Below are 20,631 nucleotides of genomic sequence, written 5' to 3'. Positions count from 1 at the left end.
GAGGCACCTGGAAAGAAAGGCCTGGCGATCTGCTTCTGAAAGGTCACAGCCGTGAAAACCCTATAGAGCACAGTTCTACTGTGCAACCGTTGCGTTGCCAGGAGTCAGAACCAACTTGAAGGCAACTTTTTTTTTTAATTCCAGATCAGTAATTTGCTTACATGATTTCCTGCAGTTCCATCAGCGGTCTCCTAAGGTCCCATTTTCATTCCCATCCTTCCCTTCTCACAACCAGGATACTCAGTGAGGCTCAGTGAGGCAGAGCAGTGGTTCTCAAACAGTAGCTTGCATCAGAATGCCCTGTTAAAGCAGAGATTGCTGGGCTCCACACCCCAGAGTTTCTGATCCAGTAGGTCAGGATGGGGCCTGAGAATTTACATTTGTAACACATTCCCAGGTGATGCTGATTCTGCTGGTATGGGACCAAGCTTTGAGAACCACTGAGGTAGAGTAACTTGCCCAGAGCTTCATAACAAAGTCTGGAAAGAAGACCTTTCTGCCCCTGGCCTGTGGCCCTCAGTCTAGTTTTGGCCTCCAGAACGGAAACCAGTCTCCAAATATCTGAGGCCGAGTGCTGTAGGTCTCTTCAGGATGGGGGTCTCTCTGCTCACGGCATGCCATCTCTCTTCCTCTCTCTCCACAGGATAGGAGCATTCAGCCTGAATTCCAGGACAGGCAAACCCATGCCAGCCGTGTCCAACGGGTAGGTCACTGGACATACAGGGCCCCAGAGTCCTTAGACATTAAGCCAGCCCTTCAGAGGGGGCCTCACGGTCTGGTCTTAGTCCCTGCTCCCACCTCTGTAAAGTCAGCCTCCATCAGGGGGACAGTGAGGGTCCTGAGACTAAAGACCCTGGCGCTTCGGGCCCTGGATGGAGGCCACCACTCTACAGCTGGTCCCTGCCCTCATTCGGGCTACAGCTTGAGCATCCCAAGCCCCAGTGGCTCATGGAACATCAGGGATCAGGGATCAGGGCTTCTGGTAGGAGCTGTTTCCAGGAATCAGCAGACTGGGGACTCTCCGGAATGGAATCTTTTTCTCTCCCTGGGCTGGTTTTTCTGCCTCCCACCTCCCACCCTTCTCTCTCTTTCCCTCCCTTCTCTTTATCTCCCCCACCCCACTTCCCCTCCATTGCTTTCTCTGCTGACTATGAACCTCCTCAGAGTAGATTCCCTGAATCCCCACTTTTTCACATGTGCTCACCAGCTGTTGTGGGCCATCCTTTCGGCTTGAGCCCTACCCCGACCATCTGCTCTTGGCTGGCCTCATGCAAATGTGGGCAGTGCAGACTTCCTCACTCCCCCTGTCCTCCTCTCCTGGTTGGAGGGTCCCTGCTCTGGCTTCTTCCTCACCCCAGCTTGGGGCAGGGCGGGGAGCATCTATCTGCTCAAGGACCAGCCGAAGGTGCCTCTGGCAGATGGGCATTTTGGCTGTGTAAGCAAAGCTCCACTGGCCGTTGCTGAGGGCTCCTAGGAGTTGGGGTCTGAGCACCTGATTGGCTGCTAAACTATCTGGCTGTGGGGAAGGGGCCTTCGGAGGACCCAGGGTTGCCCACAGCCCAGGAGGGGGTAGATGCTAATTTACCAGGACAGTAAATAAGCAGCAGTTGGAGACGGAGCAGGAGCTGGGGGGAAGGGGGGGAGAGGAAGAGAGAGAAAGACCTGAGGGATGGAGGGAGGGAAGGAGAAAGGAAGGCCAAGCAGGTGGGAGCAGGTTAGACTGGGGTGTGGAGGGGAGATAGGAAATAGAAGTGGGAACTCAGAAGCAGAGAAGAACAGATGGAGAAACACAGGGTGGAGGAGGCTGTGTTGAGGATTCTGTCTCCCTGGTCAAAAAAATCATGTCTCTACTACCAGGGAGGACCAGGGCTAGGGTGGGGAGGGTCCTTGGGGTGCCCAGCTCAGCTGCCCAGATCTAGGGGGACAAGCTGGCAGGCACTGCCATCTGCGTATGGCAGGGGAGGCTCCGGATGTGGCCCCTGCTCTTCTGACCTGTCCCATCAGCCCCCTTGGGGGTGGCTCCTCTGCCTCCTCTATTTGAGAGCCTCTTCCTCCAAAAACTGGTGCTGGGAAGAGCTCCATCAGTGGTTCTCAAAGTGTGTTCCACAGACGGCATGCTGGTGGCCCCAGGGCTGCCCTGAGGTCTAGGACTGGAATTTATCAGCTTTACACAATTGTGAAGCAAAAGGGCCAGGGCAGGGTGCTCATTGAGGGCCTTCTCTGAGCCAGGCACTGTGTGTGTGTTAGTAAAATGGATGCTATGATCACACCCATCTTATGGGTGAGGTAACTGAGCTTAGTAAGGAACCCAGAGTCCACAGTTGCTAGACAACCTGACCTTTCCCTCTCCTTCCCAGTGGCCCTGGCTGTCCTGGGACCCCCTGGGTTAGTCCCAGACACCAGAGTGGGATGGGCTGGTGCCTAGCGGATGGGCTGCACCTGACCCGGGGAAGAGGTGGTGCATGTCTCCCAGGTGGAGCCCCACCTTGGGAACTGGGCTTGGTGTTACTGAGGAGCTGAGTGGTTGGATGGGATCTCTCTCTCCCCAAGGGAGACCCCAGCTAAGAGGTCCAAGTGGAGGTAGCCATGGGAAAAAGCCCGGGAAAGTGGCCTCTGAGAGTATTCCAGCCTTGCTCCCTCTTGGTGCTGTCCCTCCCATGATGACCCAGAGCAGCTCAGAACTGGGCTGCTTGCTCAGGGGCTTTGGGGGTCTGCTGGGCGCGGGTTGGGGTGGCTAGCCCACAAGGTCTTTTGCCCACAGAAGTGGTCTTTGGATGGAAAGTTTGAGAACCACTGGTCTGGAAGCCTCCGGGTGAGTCTGGATGCTTTTCCATTCTAGGACTTTCACTCCAAATGCGCTGCCCTTACTGGTGGGCTCTCGGGGAGCAGGGGCGGGGCAGCTCCAGGCCTGGCAGCCTGACCCCAGGGAGCAGTGCACTAGGCCACACTGCCACAAGTATTGCAGGAGACTCTGTCTTCTCAGGGGTTTTGGGGTAGATCTGCTGGATGGTGAGGGGCAGGGAGGATGCGGAGGGGCCGATTCAGGGAGTGTTCAGGTTTGTGTCTCTGACTTTGCCTCTCTCTCCATTCTTTCATCTTCTCCTCCCCCAGTGGTGTCCCAGGGAAGAAATGTGGCACCATCATCCTGTCTGCGGAGGAGCTCAGCAACTGTAGGGTGAGTGGCAGAGGGACCCAGGATGGGACCTGGTGGGGGTGGGCAGTGATAGAGAGCAGCCTGGCCTCCTTGGAGGGAACTGGGGGTAGACAGACCCTTCATTTTGACCTGCCTGTCACAGAATCCTGTAAGATCAGAGCTAGAAGCCATCTCCGCCTTTTGGAGCTGAGCAGCTGAGGGCCAGAGGGGTGAAGGAGCTCCCTTGCAGTCAGCAGCAGAGCTGGGCCAGGAGCCCTGGTCCCCTGGCTCCCATGCCATCATGGCGACCACTCATGTGTCCCTGAGCCAAGACTGCCTTGGCAACAGCACTGACTGGCGGAGGAGCCTTTTCATTTTCGGAGCCTGGACACTTGGCATTTAGTTGTCATTTTTCACTTTTAGCTCTGGAGTAGGGTGACACCCTGCGTGGGGTTGAGGGAGGGAGTGTGTGTTGGGAAGCCAGTGTCTGCAGACAGCCCGTGGTTGTGCTTCCTCTGTGGGAGAAGCAGGAGATGAGGGCAATGGAAGGGGAGGCTGGCCATACCAGGAGGGGCCGCACAGGACCTGATGGCTAATAACAGTGATAAAAAAAATACATTCTAATAATAATGGTAGTTATTATTTGTCAAGCGATGGGCATTTTACATACGTTATCACTACTTCTGACAACAATTCTGCTGAGAGGTAGGTACTATTGTTATCCCCATTATAAAAAAAAAACCCATTATACTGATGAGGACATTGAGGCTCAGAGAGGTTAAGTAGCCTGTCCAAGGACAGTAAGTGGGAGAGACAGGATCCTAATCTGGGTCAGCCTGATTCTAAAACCCGGGCTCATTCCCCCAAACCATGCAGACTTGAGTGCCTCTTGGGTTAATTAGGAACCACAAGGTGAGAAGGCAGTGTGTCCCGGGGAGAGGAAGAGGAGGCAGGACAGGCAGGGAGGGTAGAGTTGAGAACAAGACAAAGCCTGGGCTAACCTGGGAACACAGCTTCCCATGGGGCTGGGGCTAGCTCAGGGTAGAGGGGCTGAGAGGGGCCAGGAGGAGAAACGAGGTTTTCTTACATCCCTGGGGAGTCAGTGCAGCTATTGTATCAGGTATCTATCAGTATCTACAATGTTAGAAATGATAACTGAGAAAATATTTGTCATAATTCATTTAAAAAAAATAATAATTGAACCCATTACACGTTAACAGAAGTAACCTCTTTTTGAAAAAATAACTATTTCCAAAACAAAAGTCATATAGTGAGAACAGTGGCCTTGTATCGCATTTTTGCAAATCTCATTAACGTTTGGCTTAAGAGAAGACATACACGCTTCTGCAATCTGCTATGGTATCACCATCAGGTGACCTCTGGAACATTTTGCATCTTAGCATTATTACGAAAATAATTTTGACCTCATGGATCCTCTATTGGTATAGAGGTATACTCGTGTTAGCCCATATTAATTGAGCAATTATTCTGAGGCAGGCACTGTGCTAAGTGGTTTACATGTACTGACTTATATATCTGATGTATTATGATATATGGAAAACCTGGTGGCATAGTGATTAAGTGCTACAGCTGCTAATCAAAGGGTCAGCAGTTTGAATCTGCCAGGTGCTCCTTGGAAACTCTATGGGGCAGTTCTACTCTGTCCTGTAGGGTTGCTATGAGTCGGAATCGACTCGACGGCATTGGGTTTGGTGTTTGGTATTATGATATATTGTAATACATAATGTCACATATCATAATATCTCATGTGTTATGGTTCCCATTTTACAGATGAGGAAACTGAAGCACAGAGAAGTTAAGTGACCTCCCCAAGGTCACACAGCCAGTGAGTAGAACAGCTTAGGCTCGAACTCAGGCAGCCTGGTTCTAGAGCCAGGGCCTTAAACCACTAGGCTGTTGTGTCATAAACTCTGTGCTTGGGGCGTCCAGTTGGAGAATAAGACACGTGAATGAAGATTGTTAGTGCAAGACATTGTAAAAGTGACCAAATAAACTCATATGTAGCTGCTCGTTCTGGCTGCTCTACTTGTCTGTTTACCTCAGTGGACCTGGAGGAACTTGCCCGCAAGGACACACCTCACACAGATGTATACACAGTACTGTGGGTTTGGCACACAGTAGGTGCTCACTGAGAATCTATCAGGAATGTGTGACTGAGTGAGTAAAAAAAAAAAAAAATTTTTTTTTGAGGCAAAAATAGACCAGATATTTAAAGTGGATTTTTTATGATGAAAACTCCTACACCTTTGTATGCTGAAGGTCTGGGCACTGTCGGAGTTCAGACAAGGAAGAGAACCCAATTAACATATAGAATAGCTAGAGCTTCTGTTTAAACTGTCTGAGCCTCAGTTTCTTCAGGTGTATTAAAAAAAACTCCCAGCGGCCCTAAAGGACAGAGTAGAACTTCGCCATAGGGTTTCTCAGGCTGTAAATCTATATGGGAACATGCCATGTTTTTCTCCCACAGAAAGGCTGTTGGGTTCGAACCACCGACCTTTCAGCTAGCGGCCAAGTGCTTAACCACTGTGCCACCTGGGCTCCCTCTTTACCTGTGTAATGGGACTGATAGAGTTGCTATGAGGCTTCAAGGAAATCATGAAGGTGGTTGTGCCTGGCACACACCTGACTCCTAAGTAGGCCTGAATTCAGTTTCCCCTCAAACTTCTAGGCCAGCTGGTGACTTCCTCCCTAGTTTATTATTAAAAAAAAAAAAAAATTACAATCGAGTGGATTCTGACTCATAGTGACTGTAGATCAGGTTAGAACTGCCCCTTAGGGTTTCCAAGGAGTGGCTGGTGGATTCGAACTGCTGGCCTTTTGGTTGGCAGTCAAGCTCTTAACCACTGTGCAGCCAGGGCTCCTAGTGAGATAAGGTAATTACATAAGCGAAAGTCCTTTGGAAATTCTAAAGCTTTAGACAAAGCTGGTTGTTGTTACTGGTCCAGTATTCCAGTATTCCAGGGGTTGGTAAACAGTCTACATTTAATACTTCCCTCTCATTTCCTCCGTCCTCCCCTCCCCCTTGTTCATCTTTCCCTGCCAGCAATTTCCTTGATTTAAGCTGTTCCAGTATTGGGGGCTCCCTGCCTCCTCCCTCCTGATATTGTCAGCTTCCTTTTCTTTTGGGGCATTTTTGCCTGGGTTCTGTCTTTCCCTAGAACACTTGCAAGGAAAAGAGACTAATTCCCAGCATCTGGCTGAATTAAAATAATTACCTCTGAACGGCTTTGCTTCTGCCGCTTGCTCGGGCATTCAGTGGGAGGATCAAAGGAAGAGGGTGGAGACTGGGAGACGGTTTTTTCACCAGAGCAAGTCTTCCTGCTCAAATGAATACATTCTGCAGAAGTAGACAAACCTTCCCTTCATCCCAGGGGATGGGGACGAGCAGGGCCCAGGGAGGGAAGGCTTGTGGGCGGGTGGGGGACCAGCAAAGGATGAGAGTGAATGCCAGCGTGTCACCGGCATATTTTGATAGGTTATATAAAATTCTTGCTCATCTGAAATTTAAATACCGAGAAAGTTCTGCCATCACAATTTGAACAAAAATATGATTCAGTGGATACTTGATGTTGACAATGATGAGCTTAAGCTCCTGAAATGCCTTTTGAATCATCCAAGATTTAATTATGCTCAGCAGTAAAACTATTGTTATTAAGTGTGATAAGGACCAACGTTTGCATAGTCTTTACAGTTTCCCCTGGTGGTATAGTGGTTAAGAGCTACAGCTGCTAACCAAAAGACAGGTAGTTTAAATCCACCAGGCCCTCCTTGGAAACCCTATGGGGAAGTTCTACTCTGTCCTATAGGGTTGCTATGAGTCAGGATCGAGTCAACAGCAGCAACAGGTTTTGTTTTTGTTTTTTTTTTTCACAGTCTACCAAGTTTGATCCTCACCACAGGGCTTGGGGCTGGGGAGGTGTGTGACCCCATTTCACAGATGCAGTAATGAGGCCCACCCAGAGAGATTGGAGCTGCCTCCCAATTCTCAGGTGGTCTTTCTCTCCCCTATGGAACCTGTACTTTCTTAGCGGGGCTTGGAGCATGGAGCCCTGGTGGCACAACAGTGAAGTGCTTGGTTGTTAACTGAAAGGTTGGCTGTTTGAACCCACCAGGTGGCTCCACAGAAGAAAGACCTGGCAATCTGCTTCCATAAAGATTACAGCCAAGAAAACACTATGGGCAGTTCTATTCTGTCACATGGGGTCACTCTGTGTTGAAATTGGCTTGACGACACCCAACAACCTGGTTTTGAGCAGTGTATTTAGTTTCCTAGGGCACCCATAACAAACAACCACAAACTGGGTGGCTTGAAACAACAGAAATTGACTTTCTCACAGTCTGGAGACCAAAAAAACAAACAAACCCGTTACCGTCAAGTCGATTCTGACTCATGCGACCCTGTAGGACAGAGTAGAACTGCCCCATAGGATTTCCAAGGCTGTAAATCTTTACGAAAGCAGACCGCCACATCTTTCGCCCCGGAGCAGTTGTGGGTAGCAGCCAAATGCTTAACCACTGCGCCACCAGAGCTCCCATGTCTTGTGTCAGCAGGGCCACACTACCTCTGAAACGCTCTAGGGGAAAATCCTTCCTCTTCTAGCCTCTGGTGGCTCCAGGTGTTCCCTGATTTGGGGCTGCATCACGCCACTCTGTCTCTGTATTCGCATGGCCTTTTCTTCTGTGTGTCTGAGTATGTGAAATCTCCCTCTGCCTTTCTTTTATAAGGATACCTGTCACTAGATTTAGGGCCCACCAAAACGGTCGCATATTGAGATCCTTGATTTAATTACATCTGCAAAGACCCTTTTTTCCAAATAAGGCCAATTCACAGGTACCAGGTGGGCATAACTTTCAGGGGACCACCATTTAACCCACTGGAAGCCATGAGTGGCTTGGGTTCTAGAGGGGCACAGGTGAGGCTGTTGGTGTGGGGAGTGGGCAGCTCTTTGCTCTACCCCTAAATCCTTGATTCCCTCTCGGCCTGCCAGGCACCCAGACCTGCTGTGACCTGGAGTCAGGACTCCTGGGCTTGGGATAGCACGCCCTCATGGCCTCCTAGTCAGGTCACTGTACACCCATGGCAAAGGTGGGAGGTGTGCCTCACCTCACAGGCCAAGAAAACCACAGTTTCACACTGCAGCTGCCTCTGTGAGTCCCTAATACTTAGGTATCACCAGCCTGCTCACTTATTCATTTGTTTCAGTTCAGCAAACACACATTGACCCAGGTCCTGCCCTCCCAGAGTTTCCAATTTAGTGTGAGAGACAGAAATACCAGCCAGCAATCACGGTACAGCAGTGGCCCTCAATCCTGTCAGACCCATTGTTTCTTTCTTATAACAAATCTTTGCTATCCTAAAGGAAAAGTCATAGATAGTACTGTATAACATGTATAAGCCATTGCAGCTCTTGGGGAAAAGCAGTCCAAGCAGAGAAAACAGCCTGTGCAAAGGCCCTGGGGTAGAGGAAGAGTGATAGGTGATGAGTTAGAGGTGTGGGTATGGGTGGGAATGGTGAGAGTTGAGGCCAGATTATGTGGGACCTGGTAGCTTCCCATTCAAGCTCGTTGCTATCTCATAGCAGCCCTACAGGACAGAGGAGAACTGCCCAAAGGGTTTCCAAGGCTGTAAATCGTTACTGAAGCAGACTGCCACATCTTTCTGCCATGGAGCAGCTGGTGGGTTCAAACCGCCAACCTTTTGGTCAGCAGACAAGCATTTTATCCAGTGTGCCACCAGGGCTTCTCTTGCAGGGGAGCTTAGCAGCCTGGAATCCTGACAAAGTTGAATCTTTCATTGTTCTAAAGGCAAGCTTCAGGGAGAGCCCAGTTTCTCCATTTGTGAGACTGGGTGGGTAGGAGGGATACGGGAAGGGAGGAAGAGAACTGAGGAGGGGGAGGAAGGTGAAACTTGGAGGGGAGGTGGTGAAGGTTTTCTGATACTCAAAAGTAAGCAGGTTGGTGCTTAGGAAAGCTGGGTGTTGTGCCCAGGACTGGGCTGAGCACCGTGCATGATGAATGAGCAGCGTTCAGACGTCACCCTTTTAGCGGTTAACCAAACCAAAACCAAACCCAGTGCCAATGAATCGATTCCGACTCATAGCGACCCTATAGGACAGAGTAGAACTGCCCCGTAGAGTTTCCAAGGAGCGCCTGGCGGATTCAAACTGCCGACCCTTTGGTTAGCAGCCATAGCACTTAACCACTACGCCACCAGGGTTTCCTTTAGCAGTTAGCTTGTAATTTTTTCATTTTGGGAATCATTTCTCTGGTTAAAAGCAAAATGAAACAAAAAGCCCTTTTCCTGAAGTTAAAAAAAAAAAAATGCTCATTTATGGACAAATTGGAAAGTACAGAAAGTGTAAAGAATAGAAAAATCATCCAGAGATAATCATTGTGGACATTTTGATGTGTTTCCTCCAAGACTTCTTTTCCAGGTATATATATATAATTTTTTTCTTAAAATTGGGATAATAAGGTATCTAGTTTTATGAACTGCATTTTCCCATGTCATTAGATATTCTTGGAAAACATGTTTTTTAATAGCTGCATATTATTCCACTGTATGGGTGGGACATAGTTTATTGAACTTATTGTCTTATAACCAACAAGTTGCTGTCGAGTCAACTCTGACTCATGGCGACCCCATGTGTGTCAGAGTAGAACTGTGCTCCCTAGGATTTTCTATGGCTGATTTTTCGTAAGTAGATCTCCAGGCCTTTCTTCCAAGGTGCCTGTGGGTAGACTTGAACCTCTAACCTTTCAGTTAGTAGACAAGTACATTAACCATTCGTACCATCCAGGGACTATTACCTTATAGGAAATAATATAAATAATACTGCAATGAACATCCTTATATTCACATTATTCCGTTTTTATTTTGAACTTTAGTTGATGAATTTTGGTTGGTTTCCCAGACACACAGGCTCGATGAGTGGGAGGGAAAATGGTCAATCTGGAATTTTCAGCCTCTGAATGACCAAAGGAAATCCTGGTGGCATAGTGGTTAAGAGCTACGGCTGCGAACCAAAAGGTCGGCAGTTCAAATCCATCAGGCGGTCCTTGGAAACCCCATGGGGCAGTTCTACTCTGTCCTGGAGGGTTGTTATGAGTCAGAATCAACTTGAGGGCAGCAGGTTTGGTTTTGTGTTGAAAAGACCAAATCAACAGATGCACAACTGATTTGATTGTTTGAGGAGTCAGTCATTAAGACGACAAAGAAAAACCAGCTTGACCTCAATGTGGTGAAGACACAGGCCCAGTCTCCCCAACCAACTTGTATACCCACCATCTGTGTTCTAGTAAACTCTAACCCACAGGGTCTTCACTGGTGTCCTGAAGGCCTACACCCCAGGTCTCCTGCTTCTGCAGTCTTATCCCAGCAATCCTGGGACCTGGGCTGCCTGTGAATGCTGAAACCTCTTGTCGGTCACTGCTCTAGCTCACCAGTTCTGGGTTGTTTCCCTCCTGCTAGAGTGCTGAATAGGAGCCTGGGTGCTACTAACCTAAAGGCTGGTGGTTCAAACCCACACAGCCGTTCCATGGAAAAAAGGCCTGGTGATCTGCTTCTATGAAAGATTACAGCCAAGAAAACCTTATGGAGCAGTTCTGCTCTATAACACATGGGGTCGCCATGAGTCGGAATCAACTCGATGGCAGTGGTTTCAATTTTGGAGTGCTGAATTTCAAAGAGTTGCGGCTAGTGATTCTTTCTGACTAAAAAGGCAATGTATTAATTCTAGGAACTTGGGAAAATCCAACAAACTTCAAAGAGAAGGTAATAAATGTCACCATACTTCCATCATCTATTTAAAAATGCCTCTTATAAACAACAACAAAAATTTTATGCTTCTTATGGTACAATGGGAAACCCTGGTGGCGTAGTGGTTAAGTGCTACAGCTGCTAACCAAAAGGTCGGCAGCTCGAATCCGCCAGGCGCTCCTTGGAAACTCTATGGGGCAGTTCTACTCTGTCCTCCAGGGTCGCTATGAGTCGGGATTGACTCGACAGCACTGGGTTTGGTTTTGGTTTATGGTACAATGTGTGGGCAGTAGTGCAAAGTGGTTACAAATGTGAGCTCCGAGTTCAGGTCAGTGCCATTGCCTCCCAGCTCTGTGACCCTAGGCAAGTTGCTTGACCTCTCTGTTCCTTAATTTCTTCATTTGTAAATAATTTACTTATTTAAAATTTTGATATCTTGTTCATCATGAGCTTTTGCATTGGTTTTGATTTTTTTTTAATATTGTATTAAAATATTCATTCTGATAACTGAACTTTTCGGCAGCCCTTCGGTTTTGCACTTGCCTCATGCTTGTTCTGACCTTGGGGGTTGCCAGCAAGACCAAAGCTGGCGCAGCCTTCTGGGTGTTACTGACCTGTACCCAGCCTTCAGCCCACTCACTGACCTCTGGTCCTGACCTCTGGCCTCCAGAGCCAGCTTCTGGGGCAGAAAGGGCTAAGGCTCAAGTGCAGGTTGGTCCACCCGGGAGAGAAAGGCTGTTTGCTGTGGTTTCCCAGGCAGCCTGATTAACATGCGGAGAGATGCAAATTGAGGCAATCCTGCTGTTTTAGAAGAACTTAATATGTTTTTTAAAAAGATAGGGTGAAAAGGCAGAAATTGCAGGAAATTATACATTGCAGGAGCGGCTTTATCTTCTCTGTGGTTGATTCCAGTGATGTTTCTGGTTTGGGAACAGTGTTTCCTGTGCTCAGAGAACTGTTCCCCCTCCCCAACACAGGCCGAAGCTACCAAACAACAGAGCCTCTGAGCCCAGGCCAAAATGTGCTGGTCTGTTATCCTGCTGGCCCATCTATCTTATTTCCACTTCGCTCAACCTCTTTTTGGGTCGACACGTATATCAAGGGGTTGATTCATTCACTAACTCACATTGGAGGGGGAGCAGTTGAAGTCTCATTAATACGACTGTTGACATAACTGAGAGCCACCTTCAAAAGCATAGTCCCCAGACAATTACTCCTTTCTGGTCTCTAGGAGCTTCCTATAGGGTGCACACCCATTAGGGAGGAAGCTTGCCTTCTTTATAGGCTAGAAATCTTTCTGAAGGTCTGTCTTATTCCCTATGGATTATGGAACAGTGCAACAAGATAGATTATCCTAATGGGTTTTTGGTGAGTCTTTCCAGGTCCAGACTGTGTTAGGGAAGGCGGATCAGAGCAACTAAATTAACCCCCCAGCAACGCCTCACTTACCTGCCATCGGTGGGAATAAGGTGTCACACATGAGTGGATTTTTCCAGATAGCTGACTTCCAAAGCCATTCCTTTTTTTTTTAATTTTAACTAGTTTACATGGTGATCTTTCTAAAATGGATTTCACACTTCCCTGACTTCTCATAGTGAGGCTATAGAACATAAGTATACTTATCTTGATGATTTGAGAATCATTGTTTGGAATCTCAGTTATTAATCTTTGTAGCCAGACTGTCTTATTCCAATCTCAGCTCTGCCTCTTATTACTCTAGCTGCTCTGTGGTAGGCACTGTGGACTGGTACTTTACCTATAAACCAAACCGAATGCCCTTGAGCTTATTCTAACTCATGGTGACCCCTTGTGTTTTCGAGCAGAACTGTGCTCCCTAGGGTTTTCAGTGGCTGATTTTTCAGAAGTAGATTGCCAGGCCTTTCTTCCATGGTGCCTTCTGGGTGGACTCAAACCACCAACCTTTCAGTTAGCAGCCAAGCACCTAACCATTTGCGCCTCCCAGGACTCCTTACAAGGCAACAAAGCTACCCCATTTACGGACAACACTGAGATTTAGCAAGGTAAAGTTGCTTGCTCCAGGCTGCTCAGCTGGTAGGTGACAGAGCTGGGATTCCAACCAGGCAGCCCTCAGCTCCTTTGTGCCATTCACTCTGCCACATACATGCCAGGTGCTATGCTGCGCCCACAGTGGTCCAGTGGAGCACTAGATGGACCCAGACGTTCTGGTCTTTTAAGTTCTTGCATTTCTGTTTTCTAATATTTCTACCTCTCTTTCTCATCTCATGGAAACCCTGGTGGCATAGTGGTTAAGAGCTACAGCTGCCAACCAAAAGGTCCACAGTTCGAATCCACCAGGGGTTCCTTGGAAACTCTATGCGGCAGTTCTACTCTGTCCAGTAGGGTCACTGTGTGTCAGAATCAACTTGACGGCAATGGGTTTGGGGTTTTTTTTGTTTGTTTGTTTCTCATAGGGCCCTGAGGGGTTCTCCTAGGAGCCGAAAATAAGAGCTTTTGGCTCTAGATTTTATGGCATCATTCTGGTTGTTTCAAATATATGTACTTACTTTATAGTCAAGCGGCGCAGGATAAGTATGAAGTGGGCAGCTCTCTCGTGTTCATTTAAGTGAATGTGTCTTACAGGTGACCTGCAGGTAAGTGAGGGGTCACTATGATAACAACCAAGCCATGTCCTGGAGAGGCTGGAGGGACGCTGGATTTCCAGACTGTCCCCTGAGTGCCAGCCCTCCATTCAAGGACCGGCTGTTTTAGCACTGCCCAGTTGCCACCATTATGCACCATGTGGCATCAGTACCAGATCCTAGACTATCCTGCTTAAAAGTACTGTGGTGGTCACCCCATCCAGCGCTTCACTTTGCAAATGAGGAAACTGAAGCTCAGAGAGCTTGAGTGACTTGTTCAAGGTGACACAGGGCTCAGACTAGAACTCAAAACTCTGGGTTCCTTGCTGGGGCTGCCCACGGTGCTCTCCCTGCACAGGGCCTGGTCCTTTCTCAGTGATTTTCTGATGACACTACAGGTTGCCTCTTGGGGAAAGAGCCAGGGCCAGCTTCATGGGCATGTGACCTGTTTAGCCACGCAGGGTGTCACACTTGGTTCAATGCTCTGCTGTTGCTGTCTTGAAATTCTTTATACTCTTTGAACAAGGGACCCCATGTTTTCACTTTGCACTGGGGCCCACAAATTATGTAGCCAGTCCTAAGAAGAACCTACCCCATCCTAGGACTCCTCCCTTCTCAAGGCCAAGGGATGGGGCTCCCAGGGAAACACTTGCTCCATCCCGCATGGGATAGGATTGGAACTTTCTCCAGGGAAGAAGAGAGTGCCTACCCATCCCAGTACCTGGAATGGACCTTCTAGAAGGTAGAGATCTTATTGGGAGAGTAAGAGCAAGAGCTCTGAAGCCGACCTGTCTGGGTTACTCACTCATGACCATGGACAATGACTTAACCTCTCAAAGTCTCAGTTTCTTCATCTGTAAAATGGGGAGACTAGAGGAGATACTTCATATGGTTATCATGAGAATTCAATGAAATTATGTGTAGAGGAGGTGCCTGGCATCTAGTAAGTACTCAGTAAGCCAACCATTCTCTTATTCAGGAGAAGTCCTAGATTTCTTTAGAGACTCTAGGATTCTTGGGGCTTCTTGGACCTGGAAAACCCCCAGTCCAGTCTCCATCTCCCTCACAGGTAGGAGGGCGATGATGAGAGATATAATAAAAGTAGTCATCACCCGAGAACCTTAGTGTACCAGCCACTCTGCCCCCAGCACACTCATCCTCAGAGCCAGCCCCCTGTTAAGTAGGCATTCCTGTCCCAGGTTAGCCAGAGCCCAGCCTTCCCTGCCCATGTCGAGAGAAATCAGCAGATTCTAAAGAAAACAGGGGAGCAGGTCTCAAGAAATGTAATTTGCTCTCTCTCAGGGAGGCAGTGTGATGTGCCTGAAGAAGCATGACTTTGAAATCAGTTTATACATGTTTGAATTTCTGCTCCACCAGTTCCCAGCTGGTCATCCAGGACAGGTTCCCTAACTTCTCTGTCCTCCCAGAGAAGCCATGAAGGATTCTTCTGAGCGCTAAATGCAATAAGGGATGTAAAACGTTGAGCTCAGTGACCAGCCCCACAGATGGCGTCTAATAAGCGTTTGTTGAGTGAATGAATGCGTGAACAGAGGGAGGCTCTGTCTTTGCTGCTGTCAGATGCCCTGAGGGAAGGCATGTGAGGTGATGGGGGAGGGGAGAAGTGTCCAAAAAACAATAATAGTAGGCAAGCACACAACGCTTACTATGTGCCATACACTGTTCTCATATGAACTCACTTTATCCTCACAACAAGTCTATGAGGTAGGCACTACTATCACCCCATTTTACAGATGAGGAAACTGAGGCATAGAGAAGGTAACTTGTCCTAGCTAGTAAGAAATGGGGCTGAAGCAGGCAGCTTGTCTCCAGTGACTATATTCCTAACCACAAAAAAAAAAAAAAAAAAAAAAAATTTTTTTTTTCCACCATACTGACCCAATCAAAAGATCAGATGGAGCCCCAAACTTTTGACTATGTCCTTTAGCTTGGTTAGCAATTACCTCTCCATCTCTGCCATTATTTTGGTCCTCACTGGGCTGTGGGACACTAACATCCAGAGACTGAGACCTCCTGCTGAGAGTACAGAGTGTGTGAGAGAGCCTGTCAGGAAGTCTTGGAGCTGAATAACTTCCTGATAGACCCTAGCCCTCTAGAGCGGGCCAGGCCTGGTGGACTGGGGGACAGAGCTCTAGGCCCTGGCACCTTTGAAGCTGATTTGTGTCTTGGTCCCTTAGTGCTGCTGTAACAGAAATGCCTTGAGTGGGTGGCTTTAAAGAACGGAAATTTATTTTCTCACAGTTCTAGAGGCTAAAAGTCTGAATCAATTCTCTGCTATGCCCATTCCTTGTCAGTAGTCCCAGGCATTTCTTGGTTCCTTGGAGACCCTCACATGGTGTCTGTCTTCCAGCCATGTGCTCCCAGTGTGTTCATATCTCTGTTGTCTAATCTGCTCTTTTTATAACTCAGAAGTGATTAGATTTAGCACCCACCCTACTCATGTATGATCTAATTCACATAACAAAGAAAGCCCTGTTTCCAACCAGGATGACATCTGCAGCTATATAGGGGTTAGGATTCCAGCACATATTTTGGGAGGACACAATTTAATCTGTAACAGTCACCATGTAGATCCTTCATGTTGAAGAGACCATAAGGGGGATGGGTAGAGAAGAGGATGTGGGGGTACCTCTCTGCCCAGTGCCTTGTGAGTCCCATCGAGCTGAGGAGTTGGGGGGCCATGTAAGGGGAGGTGTCCAGTGATCTTCACCAAGGTCTGGAGACCTTCTTCAAATTCTTGGACTATGTGTTGGGTCAGCTAAGGCAGTGAACTGCCAACAGGTCTGGGTAGTCAGAGACCCCAGGCTCTGATGTCAGCCCTACCTGGTGAACTTGGGGGAGTCACTGCCTGCTCTGAGCCTTAGGCTTCTCAGCTGTAAAATGGGCCATGGTCCATAACTACCTTAGAGGGTTGTAGGGCCTCTCATGAGCTAGTGGTTATGAAAGCAGTCCTTAGACTGGAACATTCTCTAGGAACCACACGATGTCTGAGGGGAGAGGTGGTGTGCACAGAACGAGGGCTTTGAGATTAGCAGACCCCAGCTCAGTGCCCTTGGATTGGTCACTTCTCTGAGCCACTGAGTAAAATAGTTAATGAATTAATGTGTGTTAACATTTTTCCAGTGGTTGCTGCATGCCAGCACTCTGCTGGTCATTTCACACACTTGGTCTCATTTAGTTCTCACAACAACCCTATGAGGAATCAGCCCCATGTTACAGAAGGGGAAACTGGGGCTCCAAGAGGTTACCTAACTTGCCCATGGTCACACAGCTAAAAGTGGCAGAGCCGGGATTCAAACTAGGAGAGTTCGCTCTAGAATCCACTGCTTTACCACCGGACTGCTCTGCTGGACCTACTGGGGAGGGGTGTTTGAGGATGAATTGAGATCACAGAGGTGTTAGCCTGGGGTCTAGCACTTAGTAGGTGCTGAGCAAGTGTAAGATGCTACCCTTTGAACCAGATCTGGAATTCTCACGTTCCCAGGGTTGTGGGGCTGTTTTTCTCCAGGGATCAGAGCCCTTTCCACCCTTCTCCTGCCTCACACCCCTGTTCTCCCTCCCTTCCTCCAGGACGTCGCTACAATGCAGTTCTGTGCCAACAAGCTGGACAAGAAAGATTTCTTTGGGAAATCGGACCCTTTCTTGGTGTTTTACAGAAGCAACGAGGATGGAACGTGAGTTTTCTGGCAACACTTTGTGCCTTGTGCTTTTCCTGCCCACTTCTGGGGTGAGAGGTGGAAAAGCTCATGGTAACTACTAGGCATATCTCCTCTGCCCTTCCCCCTCCCCGGGAGCTCCTGCTTTAGAAAGGACAGGGGCTCTGGGTGGAAGTTAGGGGGCTCCTGGCTAGTGTCCTGCCCATACGGATGGTGCAACAATACTATTCTGATGCCCAAGAGGTTCTCAACAACGGTGAGTGCCAGGTATGCAGAAGTGGGGAGAGCAGTAAAAACAGGGCCAGGGCTGGGAATGACGGGGAGACTCCCTGACAGTCCCCTCATTCTTCCACACATGTCAGTCCACGTCTCCAAGCCCAGTCTCCTCTGAACGAACACCCACTACAGCACAAAGAGTACAGCAAACTTGGACCCCTACCTCTGCCTGGTTCTAACTCTGCCGTAGGGTTCATTCAAAACTCATGATGTCTTTGAAGCCCTGTGTCCTCCCCTCCCCCCTCCTCATCTGGAAGCTACCCACAACGTGGTGAAAACACATACAACAAGGGGGCAAATGTAGGTCAGGAAAACACAGTGGGGCCAGATTCTGGGTTGAGGGTCAGGGGACCAGGTCTTCCCTACCCACTCACTGTGTGACCCCAGGCAAGTTTGCCCCCTCTCGGGGCCTGTTTTCTCATCTGTAAAATGAACCAGCGGATTAGGCGGCCTCCATGGTCTCTTTAAGCGCCTCAGTTCTGGGAGGCCGTGGCCACTAAAGCTGGGATGCTGCAGAACAAGGACGCGATGGGGCCAGGGAGGTTAATTAGAGAAACGCTGCTGAGAAGGGGAACTTGGAAGCAGGTTTTGCAGGAGGGGAAGAAAATGGGTCCACTGGGGAGGAGCAGGGAAGAGGAACACAGGCTGGAGACACGGTCTGTGCAAAGCAAGTGTGCCCTGAGCAGAGGGTAGAAAGGCTTCACCAAGTTCCCCATGGGTTCTGAATTTCTGTGTGTGAGTGTGTGTGTGTGTGTGTGTGTGTTGGGGGTGCAGAGAAGCAACGCTTCAAGGGAAAACTGATTTTTAAACCTGAACGTACAAAACAGGGAAATTAGGTATAATCATTTGCATAACAAAGGGATTCTTCGTCTCATCAAAGGACTCCCAGCAGGTTTTCTTTAAATAATTCTTGTTGACTTTGACTTGACTTGTAGGGGGAAGGAAAAGGCCGTAGTCTTGTTCTGGGTGCCCACAGAAATGTCCACACTCTTGCGGAGAGGCAGAGCGGGAGGGCCAGGCTTGTTTCAGGGGTGAAGGCCCTGCTGGCCTGGAGAGGGGAAGTGATGTTTGGAGCTGGAGGGGGGTGCATTGCAAACTGTGTTTGGGAAGGATTGTTCCAGCAGCGAGATGTGTAGGATGGATGGGGAGGGGGCGGGGAAGAGGGAGAGGCTCGTGACTGACACAGTGAATAGGTAGGAGGTGCTGAGAGCACCCAGGCGAGCTGTGCTGTGGAAATACAGGGGAAGGAATGGGGAGAGGAGGGCGGGGGCACAAGGACAGTATGAGACCTCGCCAGGTGGAACTTGGGTGGTGGAAAGAGCTCGGAGAAGTCGCAGCCCCGTTTCCAGTGATAGAGCCCTGGGAACCTGGAGCGTGGAAAATGGCAAAGAGCTGGTCACATGGGGGGAGGGGGTGATGGGAGTTGATTTGGGGGCAAGTTTCAGTTGAAGCTCTGGGCTGAGCCTCCCCAAGAGGTAATCAAGGGCAGCTGGAGAAACCTATAGGGAGCCAGCCAAGAGATGGGCCCCTACACAGGGACTGTCAAGTTGAATCGGCAGGTGCCCGGGTCAGAGGGTGAACTGGTGAGAACAGGATAGTCAGGAGAGTGGAAGGTTTGAGGAGCCCCCAGAGTGAAACGTCACACTAGCCAGGGGAGGAGGGAAAAGGAAAGGAAGCATCTAGGAAGCACCTACTGTGTGCCTGACGCTGCTCCTACCGCATCTTACTTCATCTTAATAGCTCACCTGGGAGTTAGAAAGTGATATTGAAGACCATGGGCTCTGCAGGCTGCCTGCTGGGTCCTGGCTATGTGCTGCCAATCGTTAGTTGTGTAACTTCAGACGTGGTGCAAACAGTTAAGCATTCGGCTGCTAACCAGAAGGTTGGCAGTTTGAATCTACCCAGCAGACCTTTGGGAGAAAGACCTGATGATCTGCTCCTATAAAGATTAAACCAAAAAACCAGACCCATTGACAATGAGTTGATTCCACCTCATAGCGACCCTATAGGACAGAGTAGAACTGCCCCTGAAGGTTTCCAAGACTGTAATCTTAACGGAAGCAGACTGTCACATCTTTCTCCTGAGGAGCAGCTGGTGGGTTCGGACTGCCGACCTTTCGGTTAGCAGCCAAGTGCTGAACCACTGTGCCATCAGGGCTCCATCTGTGAAGATTATAGCCTAGAAAACCCTATGGGGCGTTCTACTCTGTCACATGGGGTCCCAGTCCCCATGAGTCAGAATCAACTCAACAGCACACAACAACTTTAGACAAGCCTCTAACCCAATAGAACTTTCTGGGATGATGGAAGGAAATGTTCTGTATCTCACTGTCCAGTATGGCAGCCACTGTCCACATGTGGCTGTTGAGTACTTGAAATGGGGCTAGTATAACCACAGAACTGAATTTTCAATTGTATTTAATTTAAATTTAGTTAGTGACATGTGGCTAGTGGCTATCATTTTGGACAGGGCAGCTATAACCTCTGTGTGCCTCGGTTACCTTGTATGTGCAATGAGGATACTCATAGCACCTTTCCCACAGGGTTGCTTCAGGGATTCAATGAGTTATTATGTGTAGTTAGAACAGCGCCTGGCATTGCAAGCTGTGGTTATTATCCCCATTTTACAAACGAGGGGGAAGCTCAGAGAGTCAAAGTTACTAGCCCAAGGCTGCAAGCTAGTAAGTTGTGGTGCTGGAACTGGAGACCACATCTGTCTGATTACACTGGGTAAGGCTCTCGACACCCACGCTCTGAGTAGGTCTCTAACTGAGTTGAGTGGTTAAACAACAGTAGGGACCATTTGGGGACACAGAGGGGGGGCTGGCCCACTATGGCAAGTGCAACAGGGGAATCAAGGGAAGGGAGAGGCCCATGATTTGGTGTTGGGGCTTAAAACAGTTTTGAGCAAGGGTCCGAAGCAGAAAGCAGACTGCAACGGGATCAAGGTAGGAACAAGTAGAGAGGAAACTGGGTTAATAGCTTAGGAGACCTAGGTAAGCAGTTTGACTGCCACGGGAAAGGAAAGAGAGAAGTCAGAGGTTCTGAAGAGATGGGGATGCTGAGGAGGTCTTTGGAAGGTCTGTGTGGTGTCCTGGGTGGGAGGTCTTTGGAAGGTCTGTATGGTGTTGTGGGGTGGGAGATCTTTGGAAGATCTGGTGGTGTTCT

General features: G+C 48.9%; 1 protein-coding gene across 3 annotated transcripts in view; it reads left to right on the top strand.

Moving 5' to 3' along the window:
• Positions 1-20,631, top strand: part of CPNE5 (copine 5) — a 140,052-nt gene that overhangs the window by 74,669 nt on the left and 44,752 nt on the right. For all 3 annotated transcript variants that reach the window (XR_010322004.1, XM_003403939.4, XM_064285316.1), the window contains exons 7-9: positions 644-703; positions 3,112-3,175; positions 17,102-17,205. Coding sequence is in view for 2 of the 3 variants with exons in the window: in XM_003403939.4 (XP_003403987.1) it covers positions 644-703; positions 3,112-3,175; positions 17,102-17,205 (228 nt within the window). In the remaining variant the exon portion in view is untranslated. The remainder of the gene's footprint in view (positions 1-643; positions 704-3,111; positions 3,176-17,101; positions 17,206-20,631) is intronic.

This window comes from Loxodonta africana, chromosome 1 (assembly GCF_030014295.1).
Source record: "Loxodonta africana isolate mLoxAfr1 chromosome 1, mLoxAfr1.hap2, whole genome shotgun sequence".
NCBI lineage: Eukaryota > Metazoa > Chordata > Mammalia > Proboscidea > Elephantidae > Loxodonta > Loxodonta africana.
The sequence above is the reverse complement of the archived record's forward strand: the minus strand, read 5'-3'. Positions and strand labels throughout refer to the sequence as shown.